The 23,200-nt window shown below is 45.9% G+C and overlaps 1 protein-coding gene across 1 annotated transcript in view; it reads right to left on the bottom strand.

Moving 5' to 3' along the window:
- Positions 1–23,200, bottom strand: part of ATCAY (ATCAY kinesin light chain interacting caytaxin) — a 168,948-nt gene that overhangs the window by 129,107 nt on the left and 16,641 nt on the right. The window contains exons 3-4 of the mRNA XM_075352540.1: positions 5,775–5,836; positions 5,470–5,691 (exon numbers count right to left, since the gene is read on the bottom strand). Coding sequence (XP_075208655.1) covers positions 5,470–5,691; positions 5,775–5,836 — 284 coding nt within the window. The remainder of the gene's footprint in view (positions 1–5,469; positions 5,692–5,774; positions 5,837–23,200) is intronic.

Below are 23,200 nucleotides of genomic sequence, written 5' to 3'. Positions count from 1 at the left end.
CTAAGAACCTAACAGGTTTTTAGGAGCGACAATTACTGAGAAGTTTGACTCTATCAGACACTGCTGACTGACGTGTATTATATTCACTAGACTTGTGCGTTATGTACTAGTTTGTGCAAAACGCACACAAGTGCACCTGTACGCTGCCACCGACAGGCACACACGTGCGGTTTTTAAATGCACGCACGGACGCACTAAGAACCGAACAGGTTTTTAGGAGCGACAATTACTGAGAAGTCTGACACTATCAGGACTGTTTTAGACTGTGTACACCAGCCCCAGATATGATGAAGGCTGGTATACGGTCACCACTAGGAATGGCTATATACCCTGCCTGCCTGCCTGTATACAGCTACAATAGTCCTGAGAAGGACTCTTCTGGTCACTAGCCTGTATTCTGACCTGGCTATACCCTGCCTGCCCTGCCTGTATACAGCAACAATAGTCCTGAGAAGGACTCTGCTCCTGTACTCCGACCTGGCTATACCCTGTCTGCCTGTATACAACTACAATAGTCCTGAGAAGGACTTCTGGTCACACTGTTTGCAGCCCTGCTACGGAAAGAACTATAAAGGGCCGCAAACCTTTCCCTGAAGCAGCAACACTCCCCCTGCACTGACTGTCTGGATGGCTGTGTGCAGAGCACAGCGCGCCCGCCGGTATAAAGGCTCGGTCACGCTGTGCAGGCCGGCCAATCACTGCAATTCCACAACTAACAGGGCTGTGGCATTGCAGTGGTCTGCCAGCCAATCCCTGCATGAGGGCTGGCTCTCAAAAGAGCGCCAACATGCAGGGATGAAGACCACGAGTACAGCACGAGTATCGCGAGATTACTCGGTCCCCGCCGACTAGCCCGAGTACAGTGATACTCGTGCGAGTACCGAGTAGTGACAAGCATACTCGCTCAACACTAATATATATATATATACACATACACACATATACATACAGTATACACACATATACACACACACAAATCGAGGAAAATAAGTATTTGATAGACTACTAATTTTGCAAATTAATCTTGCGATACAAAATATGGGCCGCTCCATTCTTTCTAGGTGGGAAAACTTGCAAGCTCAGTGTATATAATACTTATTTTCTTCACTTTATATGTTGTAGGGATTCAGCTCTGGTAGGCGATGGCAGGGACGCAGTCAAGAGGCACACACCAGTTTACAGTCCAAAAAGGGGTCAGTGTTTTATTCACACTTGACAAAAACATAAATATACAGTCTTACTTCAGAGCAGAGAAACAAAGGAAAAAAGTCCAGCTTGACATACAGCACAGCAAAAATTCCAGACCATACCAGTTCATTCAGATATGGGTTTTCTTTTCCTTCAGTATAGACAGACTGCTTCAGTTCTCCAGCCCAACCACCCTCACACTGAATTTATGGCTGCCTTTTCATCCTGTGCTCCTCAGGCCTTGCCTCACAACCTGAACTAGCAGAGAAGATTCAGGCTAGAATTAACCTCTTCTCTGTTGTTCAACAGTGCAAAAGTCTAGGAGGAATATAGCTCCCACCACCCACCATACCCTGCGTCACAATATATCTATATCTATATCTATATATATTGTGTAACGTATCAACCGGCTGTATTACAAAGGGTCGGTATGTTTTGCAGAAGCATGGGTGCTCTGCAATGTGAAGTTGGCTGGGAGTGTGTCTAGGGCAGTCTAGATAGAGACTAAATCCAGACGTCCAGTGTGTGGACTGGAAACAAGTGAGAGCAGGGAGCTCTGAGAGTGTGTCTAGGGCAGTCTAGATGAGAAGTCTAGATAGAGACTAGCTCCAGACGTCCAGTGTGTGGACTGGAAACAAGTGAGAGCAGGGAGCTCTGAGAGTGTGTCTAGGGCAGTCTAGATAGAGACTGGCTCTAGATGTCCAGTGTGTGGACTGGAAACAAGTGAGAGCAGAGACTGGAGCTCTGGGTGTATCAGCCTGTGTGGAGGCTGAACACAATGCTCTGATATTGAGTCTGAGGTGAGTGCAGCCAAGCCAGGCCAGGGCTGTAGGGCCGAATCTCTCCAGGAGGAGAGACAGACTGGGGTCTGCAGGGGGCCCTGGGTGCTGGAAGGAACCTTGGCTAGAGTTGTACGCTGGCAGGAGCCAGAGAGTGGGGAAGTTGCTAAAACTTCCATTATTGACTTATTGTTTATGTTTGAGGGCAGTTTATGCTGAGTGTTTTTAAATAAACTGCCAGAATTTCTATGAAGAGACTGTGTACGTGTGTTGCTGAAGCTACCTCACACCGCTGCAAGCGAGTGGAACCCCCACGTTGCAGGGCGCATATTTATATTGTCCCTCCACACTTAAAAATATCCCTCATAAATATCCCCACATATATCCCTCATATAATGTCTCCTTTGATGTCCCCCACCTGTATACTGTAGATAGGCCTTGACATTTACTACATTTACTATTCCATGCATATCAAAGCAGAAGGACAAAACGATATCTGATAAGAGGACATCTGCTGACATAGTTAATTACCATGTCAGATGATATCCACTGGCTGCCAGAACAAAAAACAGTGAGATCCTTTTGTTCGGGCAGGATCTACTGCCTGCAAGGGTCTCGATGTCTGCAGTGATATAATCCGCAGCACTTCAAAGCGCCCTGATGCAGAAGCGCACATGGTTGTGAGCGTGGATGCGGGAGCGATGACATCATCACTCGTGCCCTGCAAGCACACTTGCAGAGCGCGTGTATATGTGTACCCCTAAGGCCTCAGTCGCCAAAGGGTACTGCATCTGATTTAGAGTGCTGTACTGATCCAGGTAAGAGGGGGTTAGCCGCTGTTGTTTGGAGCTTTACACAACATCCTGTGTTCATATCAAGTTACACAATCAGGAAACCAGGTGCTTTCACACTGAAACTAGGGCAGTGGTGGTAACCATGGCAGTGGGGAATTCCCGGTCAGGGTGAGTCACCAGAGGGTGGGGGCACTAGGGGTGAGGAGAAAGAGCAGACAGGAAATCCCTTCAGATCAGTCGGGGAGAGAGATCATTCTGGGACACAGAAGGAGACAGGTTGCTGAGTGACGCGATGGATGGCTCCCCTCAGAGGGACCGACTGGAATGAGTCCTTGAGAGCTATTCCAGGGAAAAGGAGAGAGAGAGTACCGGATCACCATGGACTCGTAGAAGCGGGAAGACTGGAGGGAACCGGAACCAGGTGGACTGGGAGTAACTGAGACCGGTGGGGTGAGCCTGTGAGACTGAGGAGGACATGGCAGCTGAGGGGAAGCTGAACCGCTCCCTTGGGGCCGGCGCAGACAGGTTGCAGAGCCCTAGGATGGACCATACTTCAGGTTGCTTCTTCAGATTCTGCAAGGTCGTGGTGGACTAGGTAGTCCCCGGGCTAACCCCATTTTGAATGGGACACAACGTGGAACTGGAGTCCCCAAATCGCTTCATGCCATGGGGATCCACACTACACTACCAGCACAGAAGAGAAAGGTCTTACATGTTCACAGACACCGGTGGTTGCTCCTTGCTTACCCGGGATCGGCTGGGGCCCAGCACGGCGGTGACCGATACTCAGAGGGCAGCCTTCTAATGAACTGTAAGTAAAAGACATGGACCCACAGCCGCTGCCTTGGCCTGTTATTACTGGTGCTGTTGCCCTGCACTTCAGCGCCAACGGTTCCTTTCCCCGGTCGCCACCGTCCTTCCCAGGGCTCGCTCCACCTGTGGGGAGCTGAACTACCTGAGCTGCGTCAACACCAACCAGGAGAGCAACATCTCGCAGTGGCGGCTAATCCCTGGCCGCGCACCACGGGTGGCACTGCAAAGCATCCCCCATCCCCATCCAACACCGCTCCTGGGAGAGGAAAAGTTGCAGGAAGGGTCAGCGGTGGAGGAGGCCGAGATTCCTGTCGCCACTGCAACTGGAGACATGCTTCCCAGGGACCCTTCAGCCTCCTTTATCCCCCTTTACACCTGACACCTTGCACCTGTTGTTTTACATGTAGCCAACGGGGCCATGGAGCCGGGTCAGGCCAGTCACAGCAGCCCCACGAAACCACTGGCCCGGTGACGAGTATCCCCTTAGGCCTAGTGGGGCGCTACATATATATAAGGAGCACGCTCCACCCAGGTTTAATATTCGGCGGTGGCAGCGCTCAAGTCTCTTTCATCAGCCCACAGCCCCACCGTCCACTGCAACCCCCTCAGTTCCCATTCTTCTCTCTCTCCTCCACCGTCCATCTCTATTCAGCCGCCTCTTCAGTCCTCCTGCTTCGCTCTGCTCCAAACCACCTTAGCACCACTGTCAAGGGTCTACTCTCCTGCAGGAGGCCCTTCAGTGTCCTTTTCATCTCCTCTTTCTCCTCAGATGGCAAGCAGCATAGGATTCTCTCCTGAAGCATACTTGGCTAAGTATCCTCCCCCAGAAAAATTAACCCCCTTCCTGCACCTGTATTCTGCTATTAACCTTTTGCTGTGCTATCTGTACTGCTATTAACACCTTGCTACCTTTGCACTAACCCTTTGTTGCCACGTGCACTGCTATTAACCCCTTGATTATAAAGGGACAATCAGTAGTAGGTGCGTGGGTTTTAATTGGTGCTTTTATTGTATGCATATGTGTTTAGGTAATGTGGGTGGGAAATAATGGTGTATTAATACTATTGTGCTATTATAGTATTGTGCTATTTGTGTGGTAGCTAGTAGACATTTGAGTTTGTATAATAAATATTCTTTTGGACGCCTCTGTCTCAGTTAGTCACTGGTAACACACACACACACACATATATATATATATATATATATATATATATATATATATATATATATATATATATATTATTTGTGCATTAGGCTATTTAATATTGTATATTTATTTTTATTAGTCAAAGCTGAATAATAAATTATTGACTAATTAATATACAGAACTCCCCTTCATCAGTCGGAGGAAGAGTTTCCCTTTATCATATTGGTCTAGTCAGAAAGTGTAATTATTAGTGAATAATTATTGACATATTCATTTTTAATAGCTGAGGCAGACTTTAATAGTTAACATTCATAGCTAGCCATGTAATAACTAAATATCATATAGATTCACACGATCTTGTGAACTCATTACGTAGGACAAACCATGCTTCAGTTTCTTGTTGCATTCATTACACAGTGTTTATTATTAAAAATTGTAGTTATTCAAAAAAGATAAAATGATATCCTTCCACATAAACATTACATCGTCACCTGTATATAGCAATACATGTGTAAGTTTCAACTGCTGCATGCAAACAAGATATTGAGCATTCTGACATTGAAAGTGTCATCCAAATATTACATCCATTATGCTGGAATTCACCTTGTGTGGCATTATACATTTGTGCACAATTTTCAGTTCTTTGATGGGGGCCAAAGGCTTTTTACTTCTTTATTAAAACTATTCTGGAAATTAGTGATGGTCCTAAATAGCAGACTTCAATAACCCAATCGTCTTACAATCTTACCTTCCCATTCCAACTCATTTCCATTGCCCAGAAACTCTAACGAATCTGTTTCATCTGGAGTCTCAATATCATCCACGTTAATGTCCAGATCATCTGGCGTTTCTAAAAAGTCATCAGAAAGTACTGATCCCTCACTCTGGTCTAAAGAGATATTAATCTCTGGAGCCTCTAGTGTTTTACGCATGCGATGAGATCCACTGATGTTAAGCGTGCTTGGAGGAGCTAAATAAAGAGATATGGATAAATATGATTATTTGTGCAATATGATTTTAGTAATTTTGTTATGTCCTAGCAAGGCAACTTACAAGATGTAATATCGTCTGTGGGCGACCCGAGAGTATCCATACCTGTGTCTTCAGGAAGAGGTCTGTAAAATAGAAATATGTATAAAACAAATCAGAGATGAGTGGACCCATGGATGTTCGGATTCGCCCGGTTTGGCCGGACTTAGTTAAACGTTTGGTTTGGTACTCAAAACCCATATGAATAAATGGAGACCCAAACTTGTGTGCTGCAAATGGCTGTAACATGGTCATAGTATGGGCTAGGGAGCTGTAAAAGGAAGCAAAATGGGAGCAATTGCTTTGCAAACAACTGTGAATAGGGAATAAAAAAAAGATGTGGGTTCCCACCTATGTTTGATAACCAGCGTTTTTAAAGCAAACAGCTGGGGGCTGCAACCCTCAGCTATCTGCTTTACCTTGGCTTGTTATCAAAATCAGAGAGGATCCCATGCCAGTTTTTAAAAGTGTTTAAAGAAGCAATGTAAAAAAATGGCATGGGCTCCGCCCTATTTTTGATAACCAGCCAAGGAACAGCAGTTGGGGGCTGGAGTTATCAGGCTGGGAAGGCCCATGGTTATTTGGCCCCTTCAAGTCTGAAAATAGCAGCCCGCAGCCACCCCAGAAGTGGCACATCCATTAGATGTGCCAATTCTGGTGCTTTGCCCAACTCTTTCCAATTGCCCTGGTGTGGTGGCAATCAGGGTAATACTTTTGAGGTGGATTTCAGCTGTGACAAAAATAAAAATAAGATCTATTCTTGTACTGCTGTCTATTTCTTCATTCTACCTTCTAAAAATCGGAACAAGGCTTGGCTGATGTATATATTTATCCTGCGTTCTCCTTTGAGAGCTTATGATTCAGACGAAAACCCTGTTGGAACCACTCACTCTAATTAGGCAGATAGAGACACTTTGGGCTCCATCTGGTCTCTGTTTTGGCTGTGCCCTATCTTTTCAGGCATCTTTTTAGCACACAAATATGGACAACCAAAGCTGTATACAAGCCTAAAAAGATGACACCAGTGAAACAGATGCCAAACGGAGTCCAAAATGTTTCCAATTGCCTCATTAGAGTGAGTGGTTTCATCGTTAGTTTTGTCTGAATCACATTTTTGGGGGATTTACATGGAAACCCCAACGTAAGTGCTCAGCGCAGAACACAACAATGTGAACCCAGCCTTATACTGAAACTGGGAAAGGTAACTGGGGCCTCATTTATGAGAATTACAAAACAGTAAGATCATTCTGGTTGCTTATTGCCACTGCAGAAGCAACTGAAGACTCATTTATGAAAATTGCATCACGGTAAGATCAATCTGCTTGCCTATAGCAACTAAAGTACATTTAGCATTGAAGCTGCTGAGGCAAAGTGAAAGCTGAGCTCTATGGATAACCATGGACAGTTTGACAGTGAGGCAGTTTTCATAACTGAGATTTGAGATCCTTCAGGATATACATTTTCTGCTCTATACACTATGTATAGATTCAACTATTAGATCTCTGTTCAGTGTGAGGTGATTATTGAGGGTTATAATACTAAGCACTGTTTTTGTTGGCCTTAGTGTTACAACAAATTTGTAAAAATAAACAACTGATAACATCAAACTAACAAAAAAGAAGAGTTGAAATTTACTTTTAAGGCTGTGTGCGCACTTTGCGTTTTTTCATGCGTTTCCGCAGCGTTTTGAACTGCAGCGTTTTAATGCAAAATTGCATGCGTTTTGATTTCCAAGCAAAGTCTATAGGAAATAGGGCTTTCTTGTTCGCACAATGCTGTTAAAAACGCAGCGTTTTAGGTGCAGAAAATTTGTCAAAATCTCTGTGTTTAAAGAAGCAGCATGACAATTGTTTTTGCCATTTTGGCAGCGTTTTGCTAACATTGGAGTCAATGAGAAGTTTCAAAACGCATTTAAAATCAAAATCCTAGCGTTTTACATTCTTTTTTGGTGCAGAATGGACCAAATAAATGCATGCGTTTTGTCATTAAATTGATGTAATGATGTGTCCCTTTACACACACATATAGTCCGACAAATAAATGAATGGTATACAATATTTTGACGTTATTGTAGCCATAAATATTAGATCACAGTTATCAATTTAATAAAATTAGCTATTTTGTTTATAGTTTTAATCATGATATTTGTTTTCATTTTTTTCTTAGTGTTTTTAGGTTAAAACTTTATTTAGTTGTGTATTTGGAATGAAAACGCATCTGACTTTAACAAATGAAAAAGCATGTAAAACGTGGTAAAAACGCATGTATATTTTTAGCCTTTCTGTGGTCCAAACCAAATTTGACAAAGACAATTTCTGCCAGTGGATGCGTTTACAACTGCAAGTAACTCGACACAAAGTGCGCACATAGCTTTAAGGGTACTTTACACGCTGCGATATCGGTACCGATATTGCTAGCGAGTGTACCCGCCCCCGTCGGTTGTGCGTCACGGGCAAATCGCTGCCCGTGGTGAACAACATCGCTAACACCCGTCACACGGACTTACCTTCCCTGCAACGTCGCTCTGGCCGGCGATCCGCCTCCTTTCTTAGGGTGTGGTTCGTGCGGCATCACAGCGACGTCACACGGCAGCCGTCCAATAGCAGAGGATGGGCAGAGATGAGCGGCCGGAACATGCCGCCCACCTCCTTCCTTCCTCATTGCCGGTGGACGCAGGTAAGGAGATGTTCGTTGTTCCTGCGGTGTCACACATAGCGATTTGTGCTGCCGCAGGAACGACGAACAACATCGTACCTGCAGCAGCAGCGATATTTGGAAAAGGAGCGACGTGTCAACGAGCAACGATTTTTCACGTTTTTGCGCTCGTTGATTGTCGCTCCTTGGTGTCACACGCTGCGATGTCGCTAACGGCGCCGGATGTACGTCACTAACGTCGTGACCCCGACAATATATCGTTAGTGATGTCGCAGCGTGTAAAGCACTCTTTAATGCTGAAGATGTCAACTTTAGGGTGAAACTGAAAAGTTAATCTTAACCTCAATTTAGCATATCATTTTCCATGAGTGAAGCTGTGAATATTTTGCTAGTCTATTATAAAACAACTGAAGGGCCAAACACTGAATATGTGGAAAAACTATGTCTTCAAAATTTGGTGACGCAAAAAATCTTTATTTTGTAAAAAAAAAGGGTTTTTTTAGCTTTGATAGCCAAACCTTAAAAAAAAGATATAAACCTGGTATCGCTGTAATCGTACTGACCTGGGGAATAAAGCTGCTTTATCACTTTTATTACACGATGAATGGAGTTAAAAACATCTTCCTCCCAAAGAACACAGTAAGGCGTGGCTCACATTTATTCTGCTCTCTATGCTGAGCGCTTTCACTGGGAATTACATGTAAATGTCTGAAAAACGTGATTGAGATAAAATTCCCAATGGAAAACTCACTTTAATGAGGAAGAGGGAGTCACTTTGAACTCCCATCTGGCATGTGACGCCGCGGTGTCTATCTGTTTACGCGTCTTTTTAGGCATGCACAAAAGTGTGACCATTAACAGGTTTGTGCATCTTTGAAAAGACAGACACCATGGAACAGAGGCCAAACGAAATCCAGAGTAACTCTGCTGCCTCATTATAGCAAATAAATCCACTGGGGGTTTCACCTGAATCACATATTTCAAAAATGTAGATGCAAACCCTGGTATAAATGCTCAGCATAGAGCACAGAATAAATGTGAACTGATCCAAATGTTCTATATCCCAAATTGCCACTATTGTCATTCAACTCAACCCATAAAAACACAAATCACCACTCAGGTCTGTTAATGGAAATATTGAAGGCTTCTATGTTAGGATAGCACAAAGTCTTTGGACAAAAATGCTATGGCTCCCCCCAAAAGATGAAAATCAGCAAAATCTGCACTCCCAAATCCAAATGCCCCTCTCTTTTGAGCACCACAATTAATGTCCACATATTTGGCATTTCTGTAGTTAGGAGAGACCGCTTAATTTACATGGTGCAGGTAGGTTTCTAGAAGCAGGAGCTGGGCGCAATGTACAGGCACTACAATAATAATAATAATAATAATCTTTATTTCTATAGCGCCAACATATTCCGCAGCGCTTTACAATTCAGGAGGCTCATATACATATACATATCATATACATAAACATATACAAACAAGTAACAATTATAGAAGATACAATATTTAAAAGGAAAAATGGCAACCCTGCTCGTGAGAGCTTACAATCTACAATGAGATGGGGGGAGGGGCAAGGTACAAGTGCTTATTTACAATGACAATCCAGCCATATCATGGGGGATAGATAATGGCTTCTTGGACCAGTTGACTAGAGCCGTGAGATGCATTTGGGTGCCAAGGAGCTTGACGTGGGGTTATGTTATGAGAAGTTGTAGAGTGATTAGGTGATATTAGTTTGGCTAGGGAGTGTGATAGGTCGCCCTAAAAAGATGCGTTTTTAGGGAGCGTCTGAAGCGGAGTAAGTGGTGATTTGTCCTAACTTCTTGGGGTAGAGCGTTCCAGATGTTTGGTGCAGCTCGGAAGAAGTCTTGGATTCGGGAGTGGGAGGTTCGAATTAGTGTGGATGTTAGTCGAAAGTAATTTGCAGAGCGTAGAAAACAGGTAGGATGATAGACAGAGAGGAGGGTGGAGATGTAGGGTGGTGCCGCACTGTGGAGAGCTTTGTGGGTGAGAACAAGCACAGTACAATATACTGGGCATGACAAGACCACGTCAAAGTCAGCTGCTGGGCTCTGCATCGGCTACGGTATAGGACACCATGTACCGTGGCAGCAGGGGAAGGAAAGAAGAGTAGTTGTTTTTTTTTTATTTTAAATGTGTTAGAGAACAGTGGCAAAACAGGAGGAATGTTAATACAGGATGGGCCCAGGAAGGGGGACATTGTGCCAGGAAGAGGCTCAGGATGGGCAACATATTTACTGGAAGGGGACTGAATGGGGATATTGTATCAGGTTGGGGGACATGGGGGACATTATACCAGGAAGGGGCCCAGGATCTTGGACACTATTACTGGAATGGGCCCAGGATGAGGAATATTCTTACTGGATGCTGTTGGACATTGATATTGCAAGGAGCCGAGGAAGGGGGGCATGATTACTAGAAAGGGCAAAAAATGGGGACATTAATACTGGAATTGGCCCAGGATGGATGAAAGTGGTACAGGATGGGGGACTTTATTACATTATGGGGAAGGGAGCATGTATATCTTTATTGAATTTAGAAATCTACAAGGGCACATACATCTGACCAACATGTAGGTGGGGTCCCTAGTCCAAATGTACCAGGGACCATCAGACTCTAGTTACACCACTGAAGTGGCTGACGTCGCTGGAATGGCGCTAGCAATGGAAATAAGTATAGGCTTTTTTTATTTCACATAGGGAAATATAATAATTAACATGAGATTGGACAAGTAGTTGACATCATCTTTAAAGAGAACTTGTTACCAGGTCAAAAGTGGACAGATTTTGCTCTTATAGGGAACCTGTCAGGTCCAATATGCAGCCAGAACCACGAGCAGTCCTGGGTGTATATTGCTAATCCCTGCCTAACCGTCCCTGTATACACTAGCATAGCTAAAGGGATCTTTAGAAAAAGTATTTCTAAAGATCTTTTATTGTATGCTAATGAGCGAGGGGACTAGTCGCCTGGGCGTTACTTCCCTTGCTAGTCGGCTCCATTAGCATGTTTGTACACCCCTGTGGGCGTGCTAACATGTTAATGAATGTGCAGCGTCAGAGGATAATCTCACTCACCTCTCCACTGCCATCACGTCCGATGCTGGATTTCGGCTCAGTGCGCATGACCCCAGATTTTTCGTCATGCGCACTATGAAGCCAGGTGTATACATTCTGACATCAAACTGAAGTAGTGCGCATGACCAAAAATCCGGGGTCATGCACACTGAGCCGAAATCCAGCATCGGACGCGATGGCAGTGGAGAGGTGAGTGAGATCATCCTTTGACGCTGCACATTCATTAACATGTTAGTGTGATGCCCTGGACTAGCCAGGTAGTCACAGATAGAGCCCCGCACAACACCTGTCCCCTAAAAAGGGGTCATCAGCCAACCATTAAAACCTAGTCACCCCCCTCAGGGCTTGATGGACACACCAGGGGGCAGAGCCAGGCAGTTGGCCCCACCCACCGAGGAGTCCAGAGAGCCTGAGGCGGGAAAAGTAGTCTGTCTGTTAGTGGAGGTGAACTAAAGTGGAAGCAGGCCTGTGCCCAGGTCTGCAGCAGTCTGACAGGTGCCAGGGTTGGAGCCCGGGCACCTTTGGCTAGGAGGCATACGGTGGCCTCAGCCTACAGGAGGAGGGAAGACGGCTCAGTGGAACCGTGGTGGACCAGGACAGGGTAGTGGCCCGCCGGTACTGATCCGGGGAACCGACTCGGAAACCGGAGCACAAAGGGGGGTACTCAGACCCTGAAACGAGGTCCAGAAGCGACTGGACTGATTTAATTAAATGATTGCGGTCCTGACTATAGGTCCTTTCCCACCCAAAGTCCCGACTGAAGACAACAGCCCAACGAGGGTGATAGCAAGCCACCGCACAGGCAGAGAGATCCCACGGGCCAGTGTCTGCAGGCAAAAGGGCTCTCCCGACATCCACAAAGCCAGGGAGCGGACTTCCGACGCTAAAGCGCAGGTAGCCCACAAATACACAACATGGTGCAGGAGAAATTCACCACCGACCACCAACCGGGTGGGGGACCAGACCGCCATCAACTTGGTTTACCAGAGACTCTTGTACATTACTGACTGTGAGTACAACAGTGCCCTCCGGCCGCGCACCTCCCTGCACCGCCCAACTACCTCACCAACGGATCCTGGGGCCACCATCCCTGCCCACGGAGGGGTTAACAACTTGCTGTGTAACATCTCCCCCGGGTTCCCCTGTAACTGCAGCGGTGGTGCCTACCTTCACCACATCCCGTGGGTGGCGTCACGAACTGAAACACGGCTCCGGCCGTAAACCTACGTCCCCCTAAAAACGCCAGCCCCCCCTTTCAGATTGAAGTGGACCACGGGACCCCTGGGTCCGGGGACGCTCGAGCCACCCACCTGCGAGCCCGAATCCAAGGGCCGTACAATCATGCTATTGGAGCTGACTAGCCAGGGGACCTAACGCCCAGGGGACTAGTCCCCTCACTCATTAGCATAAGATATAAGATCTTTAGAAATACTTTTTTCCAAAGATCCCTTTATCTATGCTAGTGTATACAGGGACGGTTAGGCAGGGATTAGCAATATGCACCCAGAACTGCTAGTGGTTCTGGGTGCATATTGGACTTGATAGATTGCCTTTATTGTTTTCCTTCTGCTCCCCTGAGTATTATTTTTTTGAGGCTTTAACGAAAAGGGTTGGTGCTCACAGGGTGAAAATACAGAGTAGCCTGAAGACATGGACCCAGGGAAACCTGTGAGCCACATCCTTTTGATGAAGGCCATACAAATTAGCGATACATAAAAAGGGCCTGGCCAGTGGCATAACTAGAGTTCAATAGGCCCAGGTGCAAAATTTGAACCAGGGCCCCCCGTCTCCTCTCACCCTCCCCACAGCTCGGGGTACAGGATGATTATGCTGACACTCAGATCTTTCCCTCAGTATCCTGCCCTCCCATGGTCTTTTATACATATTTTCCTCAGTATCCAGTTTTCCCATACTCTGATATCCCTCTTTCCTTCAGCACCCAGCTTTCCCATGTTCTGCTATACATCTTTCCTTCAGGACCCAGTTTTCCGATGCTCTGCTGTACATATTTACCTCAGCTTGCCCTTGATATCAAAGCATGGGAAAGCTGAGTACTGAAGGAAAAATGTATAGCAGAGCATGGGAAAGCTGCATGCTGAGGGAAAGATGTGTTATAGAACATGGGAAAGCTGGGTGTTGAGGGAAAGATGCTTAGTAGAGCATGGGAAAGTGGGGTTCAGGGACAAATGTATAGCAAAGCATGCAGAAGCTGGGTCCCGAGGGAAAGACCATAGGCTACTTTCACATTGCGTTTTGCCTTACGTTCAGTGGTCTCGTCGGGGCATCCGTCCGAACTGCCCCTCCCCCACCCTGCAAAACGTGTTTCGGACGCATGTGCCGACAGCTCCATTGACTGTAATGGAGTACACTACGTTAGCGTGTGCTCTGTTTTGTACCATTTTCGTGCATTTACGTTTTCTGCAGACGGACACTAAAACGTAGTCGACTTCGTTCGGGTGACCGTCTGCAGAAAACGTATATGTGAAAAAAATTGTACAAAACAGAGCACACGCTAACGTAGTGTACTCCATTACAGTCAATGGAGCTGTCGGCGCATGCGTCCGAAACACGTTTTGCAGGGTGGGGGAGGGGCAGTTCGGATGGATGCTCCGACGGGACCACTGAACGTACAGTAAGGCAAAACGCAGTGTGAAAGGGACCTTATTCCCTCAGCATCCAGTATTCCCATCCCATGCTTGTATCTTTGTCCCCCATCCTCATACATGTTTCCGTCCTTGTTTATGGCCCTATTCACCTTTTTTTTCCTGTACATATTTGTGCTATAAATAATATTATAGATTTATTCATTTTGCATATAAAAGTGGTAGTTGTTTTTTTAATGGTGCATGAGTTTTGCCATTTTTAGGCTATGTGTGCACTAGAAATTGGAATTTTCTTAAGAAAATTCTGCACCCTGTGAAAGAATTCCGCACCTGCGGGAAGAAAACGCACCGACATCCGCATGTGGTTTTACTGCGGTTTGGTGCAGTTTTGGTACGGTTTTGCCACGTGTGGGTCCCTGCGGTTTTTTTCCATTATCTATGGCAGAAACCGCAGGTACCTGCGGAAAAGAAGTGCTATGCACATTCTTTTTGCTGCAGAAATTCTGCAGCAAAACCTGTAGGTGAAAAAAATGTAGTGTGCGCACACCTTTTTTTTTTACCATTGGTTTTGCTGGAGAAGGACTGCAGAAAGGTTATGAACATTTTCTGCAGCAAAATATGCAGTAAAACCGCAGCAAAACCGCAGCGAAAACCGCAGCGTACGCACAGGGCCTTAAGTGGTTTTTTTTTGGTGCTTTTAGTATTATTTATGCTTTTTAATGTCTGACTTTTAACACTAAAATGTCGCATGTACACAGTCACTTCTTCACACAAATGCAGACATACACACTATATTTTTTATATATTTGTTATATACTGTATATGTCTGCATTTTTAAACACACTGTATACAAAGAAATATGAAAGTTGGATGTCTGACAGCAATGAAGCATCATCAGCTACAGGACAGTGGGGGAGGGGGCAGGAGAGTGCAGCTGTGAGGGGCAAATAGGAGGATAGAAGAGGATAGTGAGTCTAGAGACATCATTCAGGGAGCTCCAGTACTCACTTCAGGTCGCATTGTGTCCTCTGGAGCCTCCCCTCCTGCTATTGCCGACTACAGAGCGATGACATGCAGGAGGGAGGGATACACTCTCCTCAGAAGTCTCTCATAATGCTGCAGCACTCATTGCACAGGCCTGAGACTCCACAGCAGCTCCATGCCAGTGGGTGGGGCTTACTCATGGTGGGCGGGGCTTACTCATGGTGGGCGGGGCTTATTGCTGTAGCAGGGGCTGGCTTTGCTGAGGAGGAGGCAATGATCAGGTTTGTCCCCTTGTCTGATGGACGGGAGAGGCGGAACCTAAATGGAGCATACAGTGTCTGTGCTGTATACTGGAGGAGAGGCTGTCAGGGCAGCGGAGGATCCACTAACTTCCTCATAGGCAGGAGACCAGTGACATCGCTCTCTTTAATAGCAGCAGACAATCGCCCAGCAGATACACAAAGCCGGGGGCCGGGTGATCACTGTGCTGCAGCAGCGGCTTCAATGGAAAGAGGTGGGCGGGATTATGGGCGGAGAGAGAAGTGCATATGTATTTTATAAGTAGCCGAGACATGTGTTATCCCCAGAGTGGCTGCAGTGACCATGTTCTGCCGCAGTTTGCAGCACAAGGTCCAGACTGACTGGGCTCAGGGCTGCAACACATGTCAGCTGGATGTGGTACTCGGGTTCACATCCAGCTGAACCAAGTGCTGAGGTCCAGAACGGGCCCTTTGAAGCCTTGCCCCGATTGCAGTGGTGACCCCTGCGACTGCGACCGTTACACCCCTGGGCCAGGCCCATAACTGAATACTTAAGAGAGAAGCAAGAATAAAATAAAAGCAAAATATAATTGGATACTTTTTCCCTGGTGACAGGTCCTCTTGAAACAATACCTAAACACTTGTCGAGTGAGTAGCATAGAGCCAGTTTCAAGTAGCATGTACAGTATGCAGCTGCATTTTATAATACATTTTAGAGCAGGGGTTTCAAACATGTGGGCCACACTCAACCCGAGTCTGCTTTTTGTGGCCTTTAGGCATGTAGACCCCTTAACGATCGTGGCCAGTGCAGGGGGTCGCCACTCTCAGTGCTTTACTTCAGTTGAATGAATTGCTAGTGCTGCACAGAGAAGCTCTCTGCACAGCTATAGCAATGCAGGTGCCAGAAGATCAGTGGCAAATAGCTGGCGTCATACACCAACGTTAGCTGCTGGCCTCTGATTGGCCAGTGGCTGCCATTAGTAATTGTATAGCTGTGCAGAGAGATTGTCTGCTCAGTGACGCCAATACATTCAATTGAAATAAAGCGCTGATAGTGGTGGCCCCCTGCACCCGCCATGATCATCAAGGGGACAAGGATGGGCACATTACTAAAGGATGAGGATGGGAATATTACTACAGGATGGGCACATTAATACAGGATGGGCACATTACTACAGGATGGATACATTACTACAAGATGAGGACAAGGATGGGCACATTATTACACGATGGGCACATTACTATAGAATGGGAACATTACTACAGGATGGAAACAAGGATGGGCACATTAATACAGAACAAGGACCAGGTTGGGAACATTACTGCAGGATGAGGACCAGAATGGGCACATTACTACAAGATGGGGCGCAGGATGGTGTACATTACTACAGGATGAGGACCAGGATAGGCATATTTTTACAAGATGAGGGCATGAATTGTGACATTAATACAGGATGAGGACATTACTACTGGATGAGGACAAGGTTGGGCACATTACTAGAGAATGTGAACAAGGATGGGCACAATATTACAGGATGACGACAAGGATGGGGACATTACTAAAGGATGTGGACAAGGATGGGCACATTTCTACAGGATGAGGACAAGGATGGACACATTACTACACAATGAGCACAAGGATGGGGACATTACTACAGGATGAGAATCAGGATGGGGACATTACTACAAAAAGGGGACAAAGATCGTCACAGTACAACAGGATGAAGACAAGGATAGGGACATTACTACAAGAAGGGGAGAAGGATGGGCACATTACTACAGGATTAAGACAAGGTTGGGGGCATTCCTACAGGATGTGGACAAGGATGGGCACATTAATACACGATGAAGACATGGATTTACTACAGGATGAGGACCAGGATGGGCACATTACTACAGGATGAAGATAAGGATGGGGACATTAATACAGGATGAGGACTAGGATGGGGACATTACTAAAGGATGGGGGCATAGATCGGAGCATTGCTACAAGAAGGGGACCATGATGGAAACATCACAAACTGGGGACCAGGATGGGACAAATTACTACAAGGGAAACAGGATGGGAACATTACTACAAGAAGGGGAACAGGATGGCGCATATTACTACAAGATGTCAGATGATATTATTTACAAGAAGGGGATAAAATAATATATATAAAAAAAAAATAAAAGTTCAAAATAAAGCATGAACATTTTTTTTACCATTAAAAATGTTTTGTATATATAAACTTAAATAAACTAAAAATGTGCATATGGTATCACTAAAAATGTCACTTTGTCCGCAGAGAAATACAGCCCCCCAAGTTCATTTTTTTCTACATTCAGCCCAAATACCCAGCTAAGTTTGAGAACCTTGTATTAGAGCTACAATGCATGGATCTATCATATATTTAACCAAACAAACAGCTAACTTTTGTTCAGTAGAACCGTGGGAGAAATTGTGATTGCTGCCATATTATTGGGGTCTTAATCGAGCCTTATGCATAGTTAACATGCCGACAAAATGTAAGGCATACTTCTTGGACCAGAGACTGTGCAATATTTGCTATGTGTCATTTCCTGTAATAAAAATATTATTAATGATAACTCACAGTACATGTGATTTTTATCCTATCAACATGAATGAATAGTATTGATAATTTATCTCTCTACTTGTCTTTACATCAGTTTCAAGCTGTACACTGCATCTGCTTAAGTGAATGAATAGTAATTAGACAAAGTCTTTCCTGTAGAACACACTAACTCATTATGTACAAATAAGAAAAAAAGCCAAGGCTATGCAGCAGCTGCAGTTATGAAGACCTCACAAATAGCCAATTGAAATTAACCTTTAGAACCTTTGGAGCAATTACAGATTTAGAGTCACAAAATTGGAATATGCCTGCCATGCTACCGACATTTAACAATGGTAAGTGAGTGTATCCAGTCAACTACCGGTTAGGCTGACATCAGTGGTGCGAAAATGTTTTGATAGCATTATGAGAGATGACCAGGAAAAATATATTCCATAGAATAATATATTAACTGACAACCGGCAATGATTTATGAAAGATACACTGCAAAATGGTACCAATGTTTTGGACTTTTGACTTTCAGGGTCTATATCTCACCATCCACTACAGCTTTAAGCGTGAGACTACCTTCATTTTATAGCCAATCATCTTGGCTATCTCATACGTAAATTTGACTTGCAATTATTTATCATATAATTAGTTATGCACATTCTTGTCATGTCACTGCATTGTTACTGTTTTGCTCCTATAAACCTAAATTTTAATTTTTATGATTTTGTTAGTATTTTGTAAATTCACCTTTGGCTTTCAACACTGCCTCAATCTATCTTGGCATGGTCTCGATTCTACTGTGTCTTGACCAAAATCTGATCCCGGGTCTCATGTACATGTTTCCAATGTTGGTGGATACTGGTCGACTCACTTAGGTATATATACAGTTTATTCTTCAACTCTACCCACAAGTGTTTGATTGGGTTCAGATCTGGGGACTGTGGGGATTAAACTAGCACCTCTACTTCATTGTCATTGGCTCATTTCTTCTCCAATCTTGACTTATTCTTGAGGTCATTGTGCTGCTGGAACACTATGTGTCGTTTTCATAACGACAGTACTCAAGTGTTTGAAGTAACTCATCTTGTAGGATACTCACATATAGCTCAGCTTTGAGACCACCATCAATCCAGACACTATAGCAGCATTTAAAAAAAGGGCTGAATGCTTTTCTCACAATAAATTGAGGGGTCTAGTTTTCAAAATAGGGTGACTTTTATAGGTTTCTATTATTTAGGAACATTAGGGGCTTTGCAATAACGACATGGCATCCGTTATCTATGCTAGCCAGTTTTGCTTTCCAATTGTCAAATGGCGCGCCTTCCCTTTTGAGCCCTGCTGTGCGCCCGAATAGTAGTTCTCCACCTTATATCGGGTACCGTGGTGCACTCAGGAGAAATTGCAAAATAAATTCTATGGTGTATTTTCTCCTGTTACCCTTGTGAAAATGCAAAATTTGGGGCTAAGGTAACATTTTTGTGGGAAAAAGTAAAATGTTCATTATATTCTTGTCACAGTGCTATAGGAAAAATTAGAAATTGCTGATATTTTTTTTGTTAGGAAGTTAGAAGGGTTAAAAGTTTATGTTTCCAAAAATAGTGTTGATGTAAAGTAGATGTGGTAAATGTTATTAACTGTTTTGTGTGACATAACTCTCCCAAGTTCACCCAGAACCACAAGCAGGTTTGGGTGCATATCTAGAATATCTAAAATCCCTCTCTAACTGTCCCTGTACATACTAGTACACATAAACAGATCTTTAGAAAAAGTATTTCTAAAGATCATTTATGATATGCTAATGAGGGCTGCGACTAGTCACATGGGCGTTACTTCCCTGGCTAGTCGCCCCACATAGCATGTTAGCACGCCCCTGTGGGTGTGCTAACATGCTTTATATTGCCCAGCGTTATGCAAAGCACGGCTTTGTACCTGTTAGCATTGAGCTCCATTGACGCCGGGTGTATGCATCCCATGATCAGAAGTCGTTTGCACTTCCGGTCATGCGCACTAATCCTCTCTGAACAGCGACACATACACCAGGCTTCTGAGTAAGCGATTACGTGTTTGGCATTACTTTTGTGACGCCCTGGCCTAGCCAGGTGGTCACAGATACAACATCATACACCTTCTTCCCTGGACAGGTCACACCAGTCACACATTAAATCCTTGTTGCCACCCTCCAGGGTTGATGTCCACACAAGGTGGGGCGGAGCCAGGTGGTTGACTCCGCCCACCGAGGAGTTCACAGGCCTGGAGGTGGGAAAACACAACAGTACTGTCAGTCAGGGAGTAGTGAGTGAGCAGTCAGAGAGTCCAGTTGTGGACGGTGGAGTGTGATGAGTGCAACTGTTGGTGTCTGGGTTGGAGCCCAGGCACTTCCAGCAAGGTAAGCAGACAGTGGTGGCCGTCTGCAGGAGTTGGTGAAGGTCAGCGGAACCGTAGGACTGGGGTCGGGCGGTGGCCCGCCGGTACCGAACCGGGGAGCCGATTGGAGCCAAGCACCAGACAGGGTACTCAGACCCCGACTAGGCTTGAAGCCAATCTTTAGTCAAATTTACTGATTGCGGTCTGGACCTCAGGGGTTCATTCCCACCAAAGTCCCGATTGAAGGCAACAGCCCAACCGTTCCGGATAAGCGCCACCGCCAAGGGCCAGAGATCCACAGGGCCAGCGTCTGCGGGCAAACGGGCTCCTCCGGCACATATACGCCGGGGAGTGGACTATCGGTGCCCAGACATTGGAGTCAAGATACAAAACACAGGTGCAGGGAAACGACAGCCACCAGCAACCCGTCCAGGGAGAACACCGCAGCCGGCTGCGGGCCCCGTCCATCCAGCCGTTTGGTTTACCAGAGACTCTGTCCATCTGTGTCTGAGTGAGTACACCTGTGCCATCCGGCACCGCGCTGCGCTGCACCGCAACCCTGCACCCTGCCAAAACCCATCCTACGGAACCCTCCCTCCTACCGGGCCCCGGGACCAACAGCCTCTACCCACGGAGGGGTCAACACCTAGCTGCTCCCCGCCATCGCTCCCGGTAACCCCCATCACCAGCAGCGGTGGTGCCCACCATCACCACAACCCGTGGGTGGTGTCACGAACTCTACATATATCCCAAAAATCCAACTCTCTCCCCTTTTCACTCGTGGGCGAGGAGCGCTGCTCGAGCCCCGGGTCCAGCCCACTCGAGCCACCGAGGTGAAGTCACCGGTTCCGGGCACAATCTCCCCGAGCAGCCCCTGTGATGGGGGAAACTGGCCCCCTCCCCCGACACTGTAATGGGGAGAGCCCAGCTAACAATCTACAGGATGCATTTTGCTGGAAGCACAAGCTGGACACCATGTATGGGCACTAAAACAGGTGGTCTGAAGGCAAAAGTAAATTTCATTTGATGAAGTCATGAGCGAATCACGTGTTGGGGCACTGGGCAGTGTGGTCTCTATATCGTCACACGTAATATGGCACTTACTAGTTAGTACTTCAGGGCCTTTGTGTTATGGTTTGCTATGGCAATCTCTGTGGGCAGTTTCCTATTTTGTACTATAGGTTTTTAATTATTTTTTCTGCTCAGAGCATGTATTTATGTGTATGGTTCATATATATATATATATATATATATATATACTGTATATATGTACACAGTACAGACCAAAATTTTGGACACACCTCCTCATTCAAAGAGTTTTCTTTATTTTCATGACTCTAAAAATTGTAGATTCACATAGAAGGCATCAAAACTATGAATTACCACATGTGGAATGAAATACTTAAAAAAGTGTGGAACAACTGAAAATATGTCTTATATTCTAGGTTCTTCAAAATATCCCCCTTTTGCTTTGATTACTGCTTTGCACACTCTTGGCATTCTCTTGATGAACTTCAAGAGGTAGTCACCGGAAATGGTTTTCCAACAGTCTTGAAGGAGTTCCCAGAGATGCTTAGCACTTGTTGGCCCTTTTGCCTTCACTCTGTAGTCCAGCTCACCCCAAACCATCTCGATTGGGTTCAGGTCTGGTGACTGTGGAGGCCAGGTCATCTGGCGTAACACCCCATCACTCTCCTTCTTAGTCAAATAGCCCTTACACAGCCTGGAGGTGTGTTTGGGGTCATTGTCCTGTTGAAAAATAAATGATGGTCCAACTAAACGCAAACCAGATGGAATAGAATGCCGCTGCAAGATGCTGTGGTAGGCATGCTGGTTCTGTATGCCTTCAATTTTGAAAGGTCCCCAACAGTGTCACCAGCAAAGCACCCCCACACCATCACACCTCCTCCTCCATGCTTCATGGTGGGAACCAGGCATGTAGAGTCCATCCGTTCACCTTTTCTACAAAGACACGGTGGTTGGATCCAAAGATCTCAAATTTGGACTCATCAGACCAAAGCACAGATTTCCACTGGTCTAATGCCCATTCCTTGTGTTCTTTAGCCCAAACAAGTCTCTTCTGCTTGTTGCCTGTCCTTAGCAGTGGTTTCCTAGCAGCTATTTTTCCATGAAGGCCTGCTGCACAAAGTCTCCTCTTAACAGTTGTTCTAGAGATGAGAAGGTGTGTCCAAACTTTTGGTCTGTACTGTGTGTATATATATATATATATATATATATATATATATACACACACTGTGGCCCTTATGCATAACCTTTTATATTAATGTTGTTGTTAATGCCTTTTATAATTGTACATGCTACCATCATGTCACTGTACATGTGTACCACCCGCGGGCTCGGCTGCGACCGCCGAGCCGCTCGGATCCGTGCTCGCACTGCGAGTGGTGGCTCGAGCCTCTCACGGACCCGGGGGTCACGTCGCTCTGCAAGGGAGTTGGCGCTACACGCGGGGGTTTGGGGTGTTTGGATTTGAGGTGATAGTTCGTGACGCCACCCCACAGTTTGTGGTGACTGCGGACACCACCGCTGCAGTGAAGGTGTAGGGGCCCCCGGGAGCGGTGTAGTAGCGCAGCTAGGTGTTGACCCCTCCGTGGGTAGGGGATGTTGGTCCCGGGGTCCGGTGGACCGGGGCCCGGTTTCAGGGTGTAGTGTTGCGGTACAGCGCCGCGCGGTCCCTGATGGCACTGGTGTACTCACTCTGACACAAGACACTGGAGTCACTGGTAAACCAAACGGAGTGATGAATGGGGCCCGCAGCCGGCTGCAGCTTTTCCCAGGTTAGGTTGGTAATGTCCGCTTTTCTCCTGCACCTCTATATGTGAATCTTGACTCTTGTGCCTAGGCACCGGTAGTCCGCTCCCCGGCGTGTATCTGTCGTAGGAGCCCGATTGCCCAC

The sequence above is a fragment of the Anomaloglossus baeobatrachus genome, chromosome 1, assembly GCF_048569485.1.
Source record: "Anomaloglossus baeobatrachus isolate aAnoBae1 chromosome 1, aAnoBae1.hap1, whole genome shotgun sequence".
Taxonomy (NCBI): Eukaryota; Metazoa; Chordata; class Amphibia; order Anura; family Aromobatidae; genus Anomaloglossus; species Anomaloglossus baeobatrachus.
The sequence above is the reverse complement of the archived record's forward strand: the minus strand, read 5'-3'. Positions and strand labels throughout refer to the sequence as shown.